A 16,087-nucleotide genomic window follows, 5' to 3' on the forward strand; every position below is an offset into this window, starting at 1 on the left:
TTACTTCTTCACAAATCCAACTTGGCAATATTTGAAGAAAAAGAATTGCTTCTACTCTTTGCTTTAGAATATTGTTTTCTTTGAAAAAAATTTTTAATGTTTATTTATTTTTGAGAGAGAAAGAGAGACAGAGCACGAATGGGGGAGGGGCAGAGAGAAACAGACACAGAATCTGAAGCAGGCTCCAGGTCAGCACAGAGCCAGACGCAGGGCTAGAACTCATGAGCTGTGAGATCATGACCCGAGCTGAAGTTGCATACTTAACCAACTGAGCCACCCAGGTGCCCCCTTTTAAGATTTTATTTTTAAGATTCTAAAGTGATCTCTATACCCAACATGGCGTACGAACTCAAAACCCCAACATTAAGAGTCGTATGATCTACTGACTGAAGCAGCCAGGCACCCCTAGAACATTAAGACAGTTCCCACATCTATGCATTATATGATATACAACATGTGAAAATATTACAGGGATTAAGACAGCAGATTCCATTCAAGAAGGGTTCTATACGATAACATTCTATGATTTATTAAGAGAAAATTTCTCACAGGTGGGACAATGATCCCCTGAAAATCAAAGAAAAGTCAAATACAAAAATTTCAACACAAGGAATAAAACAAATTGGGTGCTATTAATGCCCTTATACAATTTTAAGAACTTAGAATATTTGTTTTTATATCAAAAGTTAATACAATTGAGAAAACACAGAAAAGTATAAAACTAAATGAAACAAATCATTAGCAATAATATTCCTGATGGCTTCAAATCAGGAAGAAGGACAAAGGAATGGTCTAACAATATCATTTGATTCTATTCTCCTAAATGATTATGATCCCTGTGGTTCTTTCTCTAATCCCAGCCTATAAACCCAATTTGAAGGAAGCCACACTCAGGTTCTGAAGTTACTGAGCACTTGGGACACTGATGAGGTAAATATTAAGCTGTGTAATTCCAAAACAGCAGTCCCAGAAATGCAGAAAGAGTAAAGACACCACCAGAACAAGTAACTATTTCTTTTACTCCTCTCTTTGAGCATAATTTACATTAAATGAGCTCTATCATCTAACTGAAGAACAAAACAGTCAAAAATTATGTTTTACAAAAGAATACGATGGGAGGAGTGGATGATGTTGCTATATCTAAATAAGCAGATCACAAAAATGTCCAAAGGAGTTGGGGTGCCTGGGTGGTTCAGTAGGTTGAGCATCCGACTTCGGCTCAGGTCATGATCTGGTGATTTGTGAGTTCAAGCCCCACGTCGGGCTCTGTGCTGACAGCTCAGAGCCTCCCCTGCTCATGCTCTGTCTCTGTCACTCAATAATAAACACTAAAAAAAAAAAAAAATGTCCAAAGGAGTTAATAAAAATTGGGTGGTTTTTCTACAAACCTATTTGTTAATACTCCATGGCACCTACCTGGGGGGCATCCAAAGTCCAATGGCTAAGAACACAGATGCTGGAGCCAGAAGGCATGAGCTCCGACACTGGCTCTCTGACAGCAAACCAGTTACCTCCCAGGGTGTCTCCCTGGAATTGGGTCTCCTCATCTCTAAGATGGAGATAGTAACAATACCTATTTCATAGGATCATTGAGAAGATGAAATTAGCTAAGGCTAAAGTACAACGGAACAATATGTGGCACACAGTATGCTTAGCAATGGCAGTCTGCCACCCAAGAGTCCCAAGTTTGTTTCTTCCCTGCCTGTCTTTGGTTGGTATATCTTGTGGTCATCATGCAGCCTCTGAACCCGTACAACACGGAACTATTATTGGTATTACAATACCACAAAACACGTGCGCCTGCATCCCTAGAACACTCCACAGGATCAGATGATCTGTATACTCACTATTGCCAATGAGCAAGGGAAGAAGGGCAGGGAAGGGAAGCAAAAACTATAACAAAGACAGGCAAATTCAATTCGTTATCACTGATGCTATGTTTTGCGTGCTAAAAAACAACACTGACACCCTATTTACTTCTACAGTGATTCAGACCATACATCTCCTTGCTACATACATATAGCCTACCCACTCAACCCCGAACTCTACACTCAATGGATGCCAGTCCTGCTACTAATTCACATAAGAAGCTACTTACAGTTTACTTTCCTTGGTTGGTTCTACAACAAATCAGCAACTGTTTTGGGGGGTAGGAAATGATTGCTTCAATATAATATGGGTAAAAACGTATCTGTACACAAAAAGCATCCTCAAACTATTCTGCATTTGTGTATAAAGCAGAGCTAAACTTTCAGCAGTCCTGGGTTCAGGAAAATAGTTTCCAGCTGACTGTGTTTTCCAGACAACTCCGAGTCAAGCAGATGACTATGTTGTCTACAGACTATACGTAGTCTATAGACTAATATACTTTCAAATCTTTCTAAATTTTAGTACACATTTCTATTATTACTGTCAGCATAGCAAACATAATTGAATATTTTTTCAAAAATATAGAGCCTTTGAGGCATCATCAAGAGAGTTGTTCTTGGTTTAGCAGGAGAAAAGGATACTGATGTCTATACTGTACTTTGTAATTACAGGACACAGCTTTTCAATTTTTTGGTTTTTGGTTTTTTAAATGATTCCCTTCATGCTAGTTTTTGTTGTTATTTGGCTCTTTCTGCTAAAGCAAGGGTGCAGTTTGTAAAATCTGGCTAACTGGGTGACAAAAACAATGACTACTTTAAACCTACACTGCATAATCCACAAACCTCAAATTACCACACTCTGCTCTGAGATGTAATAATCCTACTATTTTCTCTTAAAGGGCAATAAGAATTCAGAGAAGTTTAATGAATTTACCCCCAAATTGGAATGCTGATAGGTATTCACAAGCAAATGCAGCAATTTCATCAATGGTGGTTCCTCCCTCTGCCCCACTCCTGACATGTACCAGATCATATAAGCTATAAATTCAGCTTCCACCAGGCACTCCACACCAGCCACTCTGCTCCATCCTAATACTTTATTTTAGGCCCCTATCATTTCTTACTGAGGAAAAGCACTTTTAATTCACTGACCAACCTCAAGTTTTGTACTGCTTCAATCCTTTTTCCACATCACAAACCAAAGTAAGTCTTCCAATTCTAGAATTCTATCATGTTACCTTTTCTACACCAAACCTTTCAGAGGCTCCCAAAGCTCTAAGGCTAACCTCCAAAACCAGGCACATAGCAGTCAAGGCCACATATACCTGGATCCTCGTTTTCTCTCCAGCTTGCTCTTACTACAGACCCATACACCGCAGACCTGCAGTTTTCTAAAGCTCCAACCGTCTCGGAGCTCTAAGCTTTCACCATAAGATGTTCTCACTGACCCTGGAGCTGTGTCTCCATCACCACCCTCACTCTTTAGCTAACTCACTACTGCTCAAACTTTAGAAATCATTGGTAGATCTGCCAGGATGCCCTCAAACTAGGTTTGGTGCCCCTCCTACGTGGGTCCCCTGCACTCTGAGCTCTGAATTATTAAAATGTATTATGTTGCCTGTCTACAGCCTCCTAAGGGGACTTGAAGCTCTTTGAAATCATGGTGTGCAGTTGTTATTCTTTGCTAAACAAGTGGGCTGGGGTTCCAAACCCTGTCTTCTACCAGCTTGAAATACACACTCTTCACTGCTCTCAAGTTCCTGAGGTCAAGTTAATAAGATGTTGAATAGAACAGAACTTGTTAAAAGCCACTTTGGTTCCTCTGCTCCCCCTCCCCCCCCGCCCTACCCCCGTGTGCATACATACTCTCTCTCTTTCTCAAAACTAAAAAAATAAACATTTTTTTAGAAATTGTGTTAAGATTTTAAAAGAATGTAGTAAACCATCCCTCTATACCCTCCATACAACAGCATAAACATTCAAATGGGAAAGGAACAAAAGTTTTAAAAAGAAATATAATGAATTGACATCACATTAATTTACTCAAGTTAGATGTGAAAATTACTTGGGGGGAAAAAGTAGAATATAATACAATTGCCAAGGAAAAAAAGAAATTTATCTTTAAAGATACCAGAAGCTAAGTAAAAAAAAAGAGAGACAGAAATAACAAGAAAAAAAAGAAAAAAAACCCTATGGATTTTAAAAAACACAATTATCTATAATTAACACATACATTCTTTCAATGGTAAAGTACTGCTAATGCAATTGCTAAAACCACAAGATATTCCAAAAATTTAAACTGTTTATTTGTATAAGCAAAGCTCCATCTGCATAGATACCCTTAAAAGTAATCTTTTACCCAACAAGTCTAAACTATAAAATGTAAAAAGTAATGTAGTTCCAAATGAATACAGAGTCACTACACAAGAAATCTAAATAACCAAACTTAAAAAATAAGTATAGCTTCTCATATCAAATAATTAAAAGCAAACTAGAAATAATACCAGCATAAAAATTTATCAGCCAAAATTATTTTCAAATGCTTATCAGAAAACTATAACCTGCAGGTTCATTTGTGGCTTAACTAATTCAGACCATAGGTGCCAAGAACTGTGTACCATAAAGTTAACACAGTAGGAAGAATCTGACATTATTTAAGAGTATGACTGGATCTTAAAAATCACCTAAAGCATACAAGAAGACAAAACTGAAAAGATAAATGGTTTTTTTTTTCTTCTACTTGCTACTTTTCCTTATTTTCCAAATTAACAGAGGTCGCAAATTCAAATGCAGGTTGTCAAATGCAGCCTCTCTGAAAAGACTAGGATGCACAAGCAAAACCAACTTTATTACCTACTACAGTTAAAGATACCATCACTTTGAGGCAATCTTGGAAGTTCCACTAAGTTCTGTTCAAGACCCTAGATTCCAAAACTGTAGTGATCTTCGGATGCCTGCTGAGCCCCCCACCCAGGGGTGTCCCCAAAAACAATGGTGAGAAAAATCTCACTTTGGGGAGAGTCCCAATTTCCTTTTCAGGAACCTCAGAAACCAGGAATCTGTTGATATCATGATTAGATTTGAAATGTTTATTATTGGAAGAAGCCCTCCTTTTTCTTAACAAAACTTTCCTTATTAGTAATAAAATATCCTCAGCATATCTTGTTCTAAGTCCATAGGAAGAGTTCATATGGAAGAAGACAAGTATAGGACCTATAAGTTCATCATTGTACTAGCTCCAGAAGCTAATATATTCAGATGGTTTCATCACATTGGTATCTAAATAGGATAAAATTTGCTTTGAAACCTGTAATAAAACCTTGACAATCTTCTCTACCTTGTTTTGTCCATGGGAGAGATCTCCCCTTCAAATCTTAAACCACCACAGCACTGCATATTATCAGGTCTACAATCGGAGATAGCCAACCATTAGGTTGGGAGCTCAAGATGTGCTATTATGAGGTTCACATGGGTTCGTCACAGGCCAAGTCTATGCTGTGAGGCAGACTTCTCCTTAAAGGTACTAAATTCAGAAGTTATATTTATGTTCTTATCCTTCTAAATAGCATACTCTCACCTAGTAAATAATTCAGAATTATAGTAGACTATTTTGTAACCCTTAAGTTTAATTTATTTATTTTTGAGAGTAGAGCGCATGCACAGCAAAACAGCAGACAGAATCCCAAGCAGGCTCCATGCTGTCAGCACAGAGCCCAACACACGGCTCGAACCCACAAACCATGAGAGCATGACCTGAGCCAAAATCAAGAGTCAGGCACTTAACCAACGAAGCCACCCAGGCACCCCTCTTTTGTAACCTTTTGGTATGGTTTGAGAGTCACCTGTGAGGTGAGGGGAAGACTCAAAATCTCAAACACCTAGTGTTCTGCTATTTTTTTTAATACAATGAGGAAACCTCCAAAAGGAATTCAGATTCCACATTTGTTTCCTTACAAAATTCACAAGGAAGACAAAGCTCACAGGGAAGAGGAAAAGCACAGGAAAAGTCAAGTGAAAAATGTGAAAAACTTACATCTCTCTCAAACCTCCTGGTCTTCATCCTGCTATTCCTTTTCCTCCGTCCTGTTTTCCTCCATTTGCCCCTGCCCTGCTCTTTCTTCCACTGACCTGCTCCCTTATTCTTCTAGTTGGCCAGAAACCCTCAAAGCAACATTACCTTTTAAAATTAAGATACTATCGGGGTGCCTGGATGGCTCAGTCGATTGAGTGTCCGAATTTGGCTCAGGGCATGATCTCACAATTCATGAGTTTGAGCCCCACATCAGGCTCCCTGCTGTCAACACAGAGCCTGCTTCAGATCCTCTCTCTCCATACTCTCTCTGCCTCTCCCCCCCTTTTCAAAAATAAAAAACATTAAAAAATTTATAAATAAAATTAAGCTACTGTCAGAACAGGGCCAGCCTTGAGGGCTACATTAAAACTTTGGTCTCTCCTGAACTAAGTGGTATTAAAGACTTTCCAAAGCTTACACAGATTAGACAGATATTTACAAAGAAATTGAGGAATGTATAAATAATCTAGGGCCCTCATATTTGTATCAGTTGGTTCATATTGCTTCTGAGAACCTCAGATTAAAAACTATTAGAGGAAAGGGAAAAATGGAAAGACCTGAGAGTGACTTCAGACTCCTAATTGCACAGGAAACCAGAGAGGTTTCGATACTGGAGTTTCGAAATGGAAATTATGGGAAAGGTGCTTGGGAAGCCACTACCGAAATCTTTCCTATGGAAACAGGTTGGACTCTAATCCAGTTGTGCTAGCAAAGAAAGGATACGTTTATTGGGCTCTTCAGAGAGAATTCTTCAGTACCTTTAGATAGCATTCAGGAGTAGACCGTGAAGCAGTTATCATCCATTTCCCTCCTCATTTGTTGTGAGTAGCCTTAAGCCGGAAACTGAAAATTTTATAAACAAGCAAAAACTGGATGTATATAGTCATATAGTCTGATCTTTAATGACATACTATACATTTTGAAAGAGCCTGAAAACAAAAGCAGAATAAGACCCAGAATAAACTGATGGACTTACAGATAAAACTAGATGTTCCCACTCCAGAAATTAAAGCAATCTTTCGATAAAGACACTTGCAGTATTGTAAACAGAAGTGACAATGAATAAACCATTTTTCTATATTAGCCAAGAAAATGAAGAAAAAAATATATAATAGACAATGTTGAACAGCAAATCAAGTACCTATTTCCCATTTTACCCCTCAACTTACGAGAAATTTCACTAACTAGTTATTAGTGATACAAGTAATACACCATAACTTTAAGCCCAGCCACTGTTACACAAGCTCGTTCTCAGAGTCAACAAAGTACTCAGATCATGAGTATCTCTAATAACCTTCAATTTACCATGTCCCAACCCATAGCGGTCACCGTGGGACCTTGGTTCAAGGAACATTCCTTCTCCCTACAAGACACTACATTCACTAATTTCATAAGAAAGCATATACAATACAAGCAGAATTTCCAGATCATATGCTCTCCTAATGACCACATATGTCAACTCCTAAGGACTCTGCTACTCACCCTCAAGACAGAATTAGTTTGGACTCTCATTAAGTCCAAATTGAAGATTTCAAGAAGGCCAGATTTCTTGTTAGAAAACAAACTACAATTATACCAATAGAAGTATTGGGTCTAAATAGATCACAGTGCGTAATAAGCCACCTAAACCACTACCTGAACTTGCACAAGTCACTGAAACAAGAATGTAAAGAAGGACTAAAGAAAAACTAAAACCCTACTCAAGACAGCCTAGTAAAGAAAACACTTGTCAATACTCTGCTCAGAGTTTTTTAAGTCTGCAGTCAAGGTGTAGCTATATTATATTTTCATTTAGAGGTTCAACTGGGGACAAATCCAAACTCATTCAGGGGGTTGGCAGAATTTATTTCCTTGTGGCTGTATGACTCAGCACCCCACCTTTTTGTTGCCTTTCAGATAGAGATCGCCCTCACTCAGATCCTTAGAAGCTGCCCATAGTTTACTGCCACATGCACGTCCTCAATATGGCAGCTTACTTCTTCAAGACAAAAACTACAATCTGTTCGCTAGTCCACTAAGATGGAACATAATCACAGCAGTAATACCCAACTACTTTGCCCCATAATGTAACTGAATGCGGTGATATCCCATCCCTTTTGCCCTATAACATAACCTAATTCAGCGAGTGACATACTATCACCCTTTGCCATATTCTAACAGAGAAGCAAATCACAGGTTTTACCCAAATGGAAGAGGAAAGGGTTACACAAAGGCTTGGATGCCCTGCAGTTCCTCAAAAAGGTAAACATGGAATTACCATATGATCCTGCAATTCCACTTCTGGGTAAATACCTCAAAGAACTCAAAACAGATATTCAAATAAATATTTGCACACAAATGTTTGTACTAATATTATTCACAGTCACCAAAAGATGGAAACAACTCAGACATCCATCAATTAATGAATAGGTTTTTTTTAAGTGATTTACTCCTACTATGAAATATTATTCAGCCATAAAAAGGAATGAAATACAGATATATGCTACACATGGGTCCTATATTCTTAGTTTATTATTAAACCTATCTAAAGTCCTTATTTCCATACGTTTGTAGTTATGTAATTCCCATTTAATTCTATTAGAGATTCAAATTCCCTGGTGAAAATCTTTACATGTTAATCTATTTTTCTCCACATTTTTTTCAAATTTTTTTAACATACCAATCACATTTATTTTATAGTTCTTATCCCTAATTCCAGTATCCGCAGCATACGTGGATCTCTATATATTGTCTATTTTACTTTTTCTCTTGGTTTTTCATTACATTTTCCTTTCTTATGGTGTGTCTAATAAATATATACTAAAGGACAAATAAAGTGTGTACAGTGGTTATACGTGTAAAAATTTATCTCTTAGAAAAGTATTCATCCAACAAGTATTTAGTGAGCACCGACTGTGTACCAGGTACCACTTATAAGTGATGCAGTAATAAAAAGAATACAATCCCTTCCAGCAAAGAGTTTACAATCCAGTGCAGGCTGTAGGCATTTAGCCCATCATTAAAATGGGCAAAAAGGCCCATAAAATCTGCACTCCCCACTATACCTTACTTCAATTACCTCGTCTCTGACTTCTCTCTCCCTTGATCACAGAAGCCACATGACTCCTTGCTGTTTGTTCAACATCAAGTACCTTTCAACCTCAATACCTGTATCTTTTTTCTTCTTTCTGCCTAGTATGCTCTGCTCTTCCTGCTGCTAGCCACATGACTTGCCCTGTCAGCCCTTTAGATGGCTTGCTAAAGCGATTTAAAATTGTCAATAGATTCACCCGCTCCCCAGCATTTCCTCTTCTCATTCCCTGTCTTATGTTTCACCATAGCATGTACTGTTTATTATTTGTTTATTGTCTGTCTACTTCTTCTATAGTATAACCTCCATGAGGGCAGAAGTTTTTTATTGCTGTTGTTCATGGCAATATCCATAGCACTTCAAATAATGCTAGACAAACAGTGTGCACTTAAATACTTAGTAGATGAATGAATGCATGATTTAAAATGTGACGGGCAGGGGCACCTGGGTGACTCAGCCAGTTAAGCATCCGACTCTTGGTTTCAGCTCAGGTCACGATCTCACAGTTCATGACATCAAACCCCGCATTCCACTGACAATGTAGAGCCTGCCTGGGATTCTCTCCCTCCTTCTCTATCTCTCTCTCCTCCCTTCCCCTACTCATGCACACATACGTGTGTGCTCTCTCACAAAATCAATAAATACATGAATGTTTTTAAGTAAATAAAATAAAATGTGATGGGAGAAGTGTGGGGTACTAAGAAAAGATAGCAGGGGCCTTAATCTAATCTAGACAGTCAAGGGATGTCTTTGTGACGAATGTATGTTTAAGCCAACACCTAAACAATGTGGAGACCATCAAGAATGAAGACAGAAGCAGAATCAACACACACGACAGAATTTAGCACAGAAGTTTCAAGAACCAGAAAGGTGTCTTACATGGCTAGTCTACACAATGTAAAGGGTGAACTGGCACGCTATCAGTCTGAAGAGAGAAACCAAGGCCAGCTATTAAAAGGATTTAAATGAGAAGCCATTCACAAGTTTTTAAACACAGTCATATAGCTGAATTTGGATTTCTGCAAGCTCTCTCAAGCCCCCAGTGTTGAAAATATATTAGATGGGACCAAGAATGGCTACAAAGAGACGAATTAGAATGTTGACAAAGTAATCCAGATTAGATGATGGTAACTGGAACTTGGGGTTAGCATGAGCAAAGAAAGAAGTAAATGGATCAGAAAGACCAATAGATGAATTCTCTGTAGTGGTATTTATCAAGAATGACTCCACATGTCTAGCTTGAGGAAAGATGTGGAAACCACCACCACTTTCCCAGGCATAAAAGAATCAGGTTAAGAAGTTTACAGCAAGAGTCTGCAAACATTTTAGTAATGGGCTAGGCAGTAAATATTTCAGATTTGGTGGGTGACATAGTCTGTCACAATTACTGAACTCAGTCATTATAGTGAAAAAGCAGCCATTGGCAATATGTAAAGGAATGAGCACGGCTGTGTTCCAATAACACTTTATTTATAATCAGGTGTGCCAGAGCCATAGCTCGCCAATCACTGGTTAGAGAGAAAATTCTGAGCTGAGCTTTCAACCTGTTACTATCAAGGTACCTCAGAGGCATCGAGCAGAACTGTTTCAGAAGCACCTGCAAATGTAGTTTGAAGTTCCAGAGAGAGCTAGCACAGATACAGACAGGTTCCAGATGTAAGACTGCCCCAGGGCAAGTATGTACAGTAATAAAAAATTTCCTTCTAAGAACCCAAAATAAAACCAACATTTACAGAACAAACATAGGAAGAACAATCAGCATGAAAACTAAGAATAAGCATTCAAAATACGCTAAAAAATACAAAAACAAAACCAGAATGAGTAGTGTGTCAAAAGGGAATATTTTGAGAAGGAGAATATGATCAAGAGACTCAAATGCTTCAAAAAGATAGTGAGAAGATCAGGATTACAAATTATAAACTGAATTTAGTGAAAAGGAGAGGTTGCTGGTAGCCTTGGCAAGAGAAAGTTCAATGGGAATGAGGAAAGAAGCCAAACTATGGCAGATTAAAGACTGAGTGAAAAGTGTAGAAATGAAAGCAAGTGAGGACAATTCTTCTAAGATGTGTGGCTGTGAAAGGGTAGAGATAACTAAGGTGACAGCTGTGAAGGGGCAGGGGGTTACTGTGCTCCAGGAGGCAGAGGAACACATTTCTTTCCACTAAACTGGAAGCAGTGGTGAGGGATCATGGGTATTGTGTTTATCACCACCTGCTTCCCGGTTAGCCTGGGATCAGTACATTTGTTGACTGAGGATTTTTAACAGCAAGGGCAATAGGAAGTTGCTGAAAGACAAGTTTTAAGATATGGAAGAGGGAAAAGATAATCAGTAAAAACTATAGCCCATGAAGTCTATAAGGGATACATCTAGAGCCTGACAGGAAGAACCGGCTCTACTGAGGATAACAATACCTCTTCCTTATAACAAAAAAACAAAACAAACAAATAAAGGATGAATACAGATTAAGGTAAACATGGGCAAGAAGTGGAGGATATTAATAAGGGCCAAGCTTGTTAACTGTCCTGTAACACATGAAAGGTTCCTGCACAATAAAGAATTGTCCAGCCCAAAAACTAACCATAGTTAACACTAAAATTTTAAGTTTTTATAGATTAACTCAAATCACAGATTAAAGCCTACATAGGGACACTCTTCTAATCAGGGAGGGAAAAAAAAAAAAAAAACTATATATAGACAGAGAGTAACTTTTCCCCGGGAAACACATGCATACACACACACACAAACCCACTCACTTCAATTTCTGCATTTCTTAGAAACCTTCAGCTGTTGAAGCTGCTTACTGAGGAATTATGTTTAGGATCTATGATCATCCATAGCTGTATCACTTTCTACCAGAAACACATTTATAATTTATGTGTTATGCATATGGACAGAAACTCAACATAAAGATACACAGAGAACATGATAATCCTTCAAACATTAAACACATATCATCATTAAATGAAATCCAGAGATCTAAGAGAACATTTTTAAATCACCAAGATTTTTCCTATTAAATTATAAGCCAATACTGCTCATGACTAAACAAGAGAAGATATCTGCAAATGACATATCCAATAAGGGGTTAATATCCAAAATACATAAAGAACTTACAAAACTCAACACCAAAAAACAAATAATCTGATTAAAAATGGGCAGAAGACCCGAATAGGCACTTTTCAAAAAAAACAAAAACAAAAAAAACAATACAGATGGCCAACAGACACATGAAAAGATGGCCAACATCACTAATGATCAGGGAAATGCAAATCAAAACCACAATAAGATATCACCTCACACCTGTCAGCACAGCTAGACTCAAAAAGACAAGAAAATAGTGGCTTAGTCGGTAAAGCATCTGATTCTTGATTTCAGCTCAGGTCATGATCTTCTAGTTTGTGACTGCAAGCCCTAAGTTGAGCTCTATGCTGACAACACAGAGCCTGCTTGGGATTCTCTCTCCCACTCTCTCTCTACCCCTCCCCAGCTCATGCGCACACGTGCACTCTCTCTCAAAATAAATAAGTAAACTTAAAGTTTCAAAAAGCAATAACAGGTGTTGGAGAGGACATCAAGGAAAAAGAACCCTCATGCACTGTTGGTGGGAATGTAAATTGGTGTAGTCACTGCAAAAAAACAATATGGAAGTTCCTTAAAATATTAAAAATGGAGGGGTGCCTGGCTGGCTCAGTCAGTTAAGTGTCCAGCTCTTGATTTCAGCTCAGGTCATGATCTCACAGTTCATGAGTTCGAGCCCCACTGACAATGCAGAGCCTAATTGGGAATCTCTCTCCCTCCCTCTCTCCCTCTGCCCCACCCTTGCTCATGCTCACTCTCTCTCTCAAAATAAATAAATAAAAATTTAAAGAAGTGAAATATCCTATGATACAGTGATTCCACTACTGGGTATTTACCCAAACAAAACAAAATCATGAATTCAAAAAGATATATGCACCCTTATGTTTACTGTAGCATTATTTACAATAGCCAAGATATAGAAGCAGCCCAAGTGTCCGTAGATAGGCAAATGGATAAAGAAGGGGTGACGTGCGTGCACATACACACACATATACACATACATATACACATACTGGAGTATTACTCAGCTTTAAAAAAAAAATTAGATCCTGCCATTTGCAACAACATGGATAGACCTTTGATGCTAAGTGAAATAAATCAGAGAAAAAGATATACCATATGATTTCATTTATATGTGGAATCTGAAAAAAAAAACAAAAAATAAATTCATACCCATAAACACAAAGAATAAACTGATAGTGGCCAAAAGGGAAAGGGGTTAAGATATGGGTAAGTGGTTGAAGGGGTATGGGAAGTACAGGCCTCCACATATAGAATAAGTCACAGAGATAAAAGGTACAGCACAGGGGATATAGTCAATGGTACTGTAATAGCACTGTATGGTGACAGGTGGTAGCTACACTGTAGTGAGCACAGCATAATGTATAGAGTTGGCGAATCACTATGTTGTACACCTGAAACTAATGTAACACTGTGTGTCAACAATACTTCAGTTTAAAAAACATTGATCGTGAAATACAATGCATAAGTGGCTTCTTGCTCCTTTTAACTTATGCCATTTATTATTTTGTTTTCACATTTATTTATTTTTTAGACAGAGAGAGAGAGAGAGAGCATGAACAGGGGAGGGTCAGAGAAAGAGGGAGACACAGAATCCGAAACAGGCTCCAGGCTCTGAGCTGTCAGCACAGAGCCCGACGCGGGGCTCGAACCCACGGACAGCGAGATCATGACCTGAGCCGAAGTCGGACACTTAACTGATTGAGCCACCCAGGCACCCCGAACTTATGCCATTTAAAACAATCCAGCGGTGCCTGGATGACTCAGTTGGTAGAGCAAGGTGACTCTTGATCTTGGGGTTCTAAGTTCGGGCCCCATGGTGGATGTAGAGATTACTTAAAAATAAAACATTTTTAAAAAATAAAATAAACCAGGGTCAACAATACTGATTTATTTTAACCTACACATATATATTCTATAAAAGCAGTAAGTGCATTTTATCTTACACTTTTGACAAAATATTTGACTCAAGGACATGTATATTTCAGTAAAACAGTTTCTCACCTTGACCACTCCATCAAAGCCAGGGATTGTGTTAACCTTTGCTTTCTTAGCTAATAATTTGCTTTCAATCTTGTCACCCATGGCTTGAATGGCATGTGTGTCAGGTCCAATGAAAATGACATCTTCTGCTGCCTGTGAAGAAATACAAGTCAAATTTTATAAGAAAAACAATACAGTGCTTGATACAGAGTCACAACCTTATAAAAAGAAAAACCCATACATATATTTACTAATCCTTTACCCACCCAAAACAACATAAAAGCAAGCATTTGAGCCAATATATTAAAATATATAATGTCGTATATAGTTAAAGTACACAAAGATATAGAAAACAAAGTCGGGTCAAAGAAAAATAACAAAGAAGAGTTCCTGCTTGATGTTAACAGTATTCTCTGGAACAGCCACGGCTGTGGTGTTATTTTTTATATATAGTATGCTGCCACCTAACCTAAACAGTAGGTTCACCTTTAAAACACCTTATAAACCTTTGTATTCTCTAAACCCTGCAGCACACTGCCCAGTTCAACACAAATATCCACTTTTATTAAATACCAACTCTGTGCCAGGCTTAGAGCTAAACACAGGAGACAACATGGATGAAAACCACAGGATATCCGCTAACTCAAGGGAACGAGATCACTGACACCTCAGGGAAATAGACAAAAGAAAGTAGAGAATGTTTACATCTTTCTGACTATAAGAAATGAGTCAAGAATACAGTGGGAATTTACCAGGTAGAGTTACAGTTTCAACAAAAACTGTTCTGTATAACTCATATTTAGTTCCCCAGCAATAGATCTACCCCCTCTGTGTTTGTGGTATTATAATGAACAAAATGCTGGTGAATTTTGCTAATGAACTAATTAGGGACAGAACAAAATATGATGTAGTTATTAGTGCCACTACAGAGCATGGTTTACAGAAGTAAAGGTGAGCCTTGCTGAAGTAAAGAATGAGGTTATTGGGTAAAGAATGAAGATTAAACATGAAAAAAAGGAAAACCAGATTGTATGCTGGGCACCATCTGGGTAAGGTGCCTATCGATTCTCCAGTGATCTTTGGTTGGGTCGGTATAAAGAATACACCTTGTATTTTATGTCTCACATTCTATCTATTGGCCTTGGCACCTAAAAAGACTTGGCTTGGGGGAGCTTCATTCTCCCTGTATTATCCAGAGTGGTTACTGCAGTGTGTTGCTTGGATTGGCCTCTCGGTCATTATGAACCAAGAAGATTACACACACCCACAGCAGAAGGTGGAAGGAGAACAGGGAATCAACAAAAGGAATGTACAAAGAGATAAATAATTAGGACATACGATGACTTAAATTTTGCACATGCTAAACTGAGAGGTCAATGAGATAGTGTTCAGAAAGCTGACAGAGAGGTCTAGAGGCTCTAAGACGAGTCCAGGCTGAGATACGGAGTTTCAAAGGCATTAAATGAAGGAAGGAATTGAAAGTTGCAGATGAAATCACTCAGATAAAATGCATAGAAAAGCTGATGCTTTTAAACTCAGGATGTATACTTTCCCTCATGCCCAAAAACAAGACAGAAGGGAATTTTTAGATTCTAAAATAATAAAGCCTCCTTTTCTTTGTGTGATAATAGGAATAGCCACCACCTTGCAAGTCTGGTTGAAGGATTAAATAAAATAATGTAAAACATCAAGCTGAATATCACAACTATCAGTTATCTGTTAACCACAAGTCCTGATAAAAAGAGAACATGAGAATAGTATGACAGCAAGGTCCACAGGGACCCTAAAATACATCACAGGAACCCAAATACCTACAATTACCAGTTACAAATGGCATAATGCTAGGTAAGAAACCTTTTCAGCCAAAACAGATGATCATAAAGTACCTCTCCATCAAATGTTTGTATTTAGTTGTAATAGGACAAACTTTTCTTAATTAAAAAAAAAATCTTTTGTGGAACCCCAAAATGTAGATAGAACACGTGAAAAGTGGA

General features: G+C 38.1%; 1 protein-coding gene across 10 annotated transcripts in view; it reads right to left on the reverse strand.

Moving 5' to 3' along the window:
• PCCA (propionyl-CoA carboxylase subunit alpha) overlaps positions 1–16,087 on the reverse strand; it is a 435,628-nt gene that overhangs the window by 294,691 nt on the left and 124,850 nt on the right. For 9 of the 10 annotated variants that reach the window (XM_086708568.1, XM_086708558.1, XM_086708578.1 and 6 more), the window contains one exon: positions 14,115–14,246. The exons of the other annotated variant lie outside the window; for it this stretch is intronic. In XM_086708568.1, coding sequence (XP_086564694.1) covers positions 14,115–14,246 — 132 coding nt within the window. The remainder of the gene's footprint in view (positions 1–14,114; positions 14,247–16,087) is intronic. 10 annotated transcript variants of the gene reach the window in all.

This window comes from Puma concolor, chromosome A1 (assembly GCF_028749965.1).
Source record: "Puma concolor isolate L17-30 chromosome A1, mPumCon1.1.hap2, whole genome shotgun sequence".
NCBI lineage: Eukaryota > Metazoa > Chordata > Mammalia > Carnivora > Felidae > Puma > Puma concolor.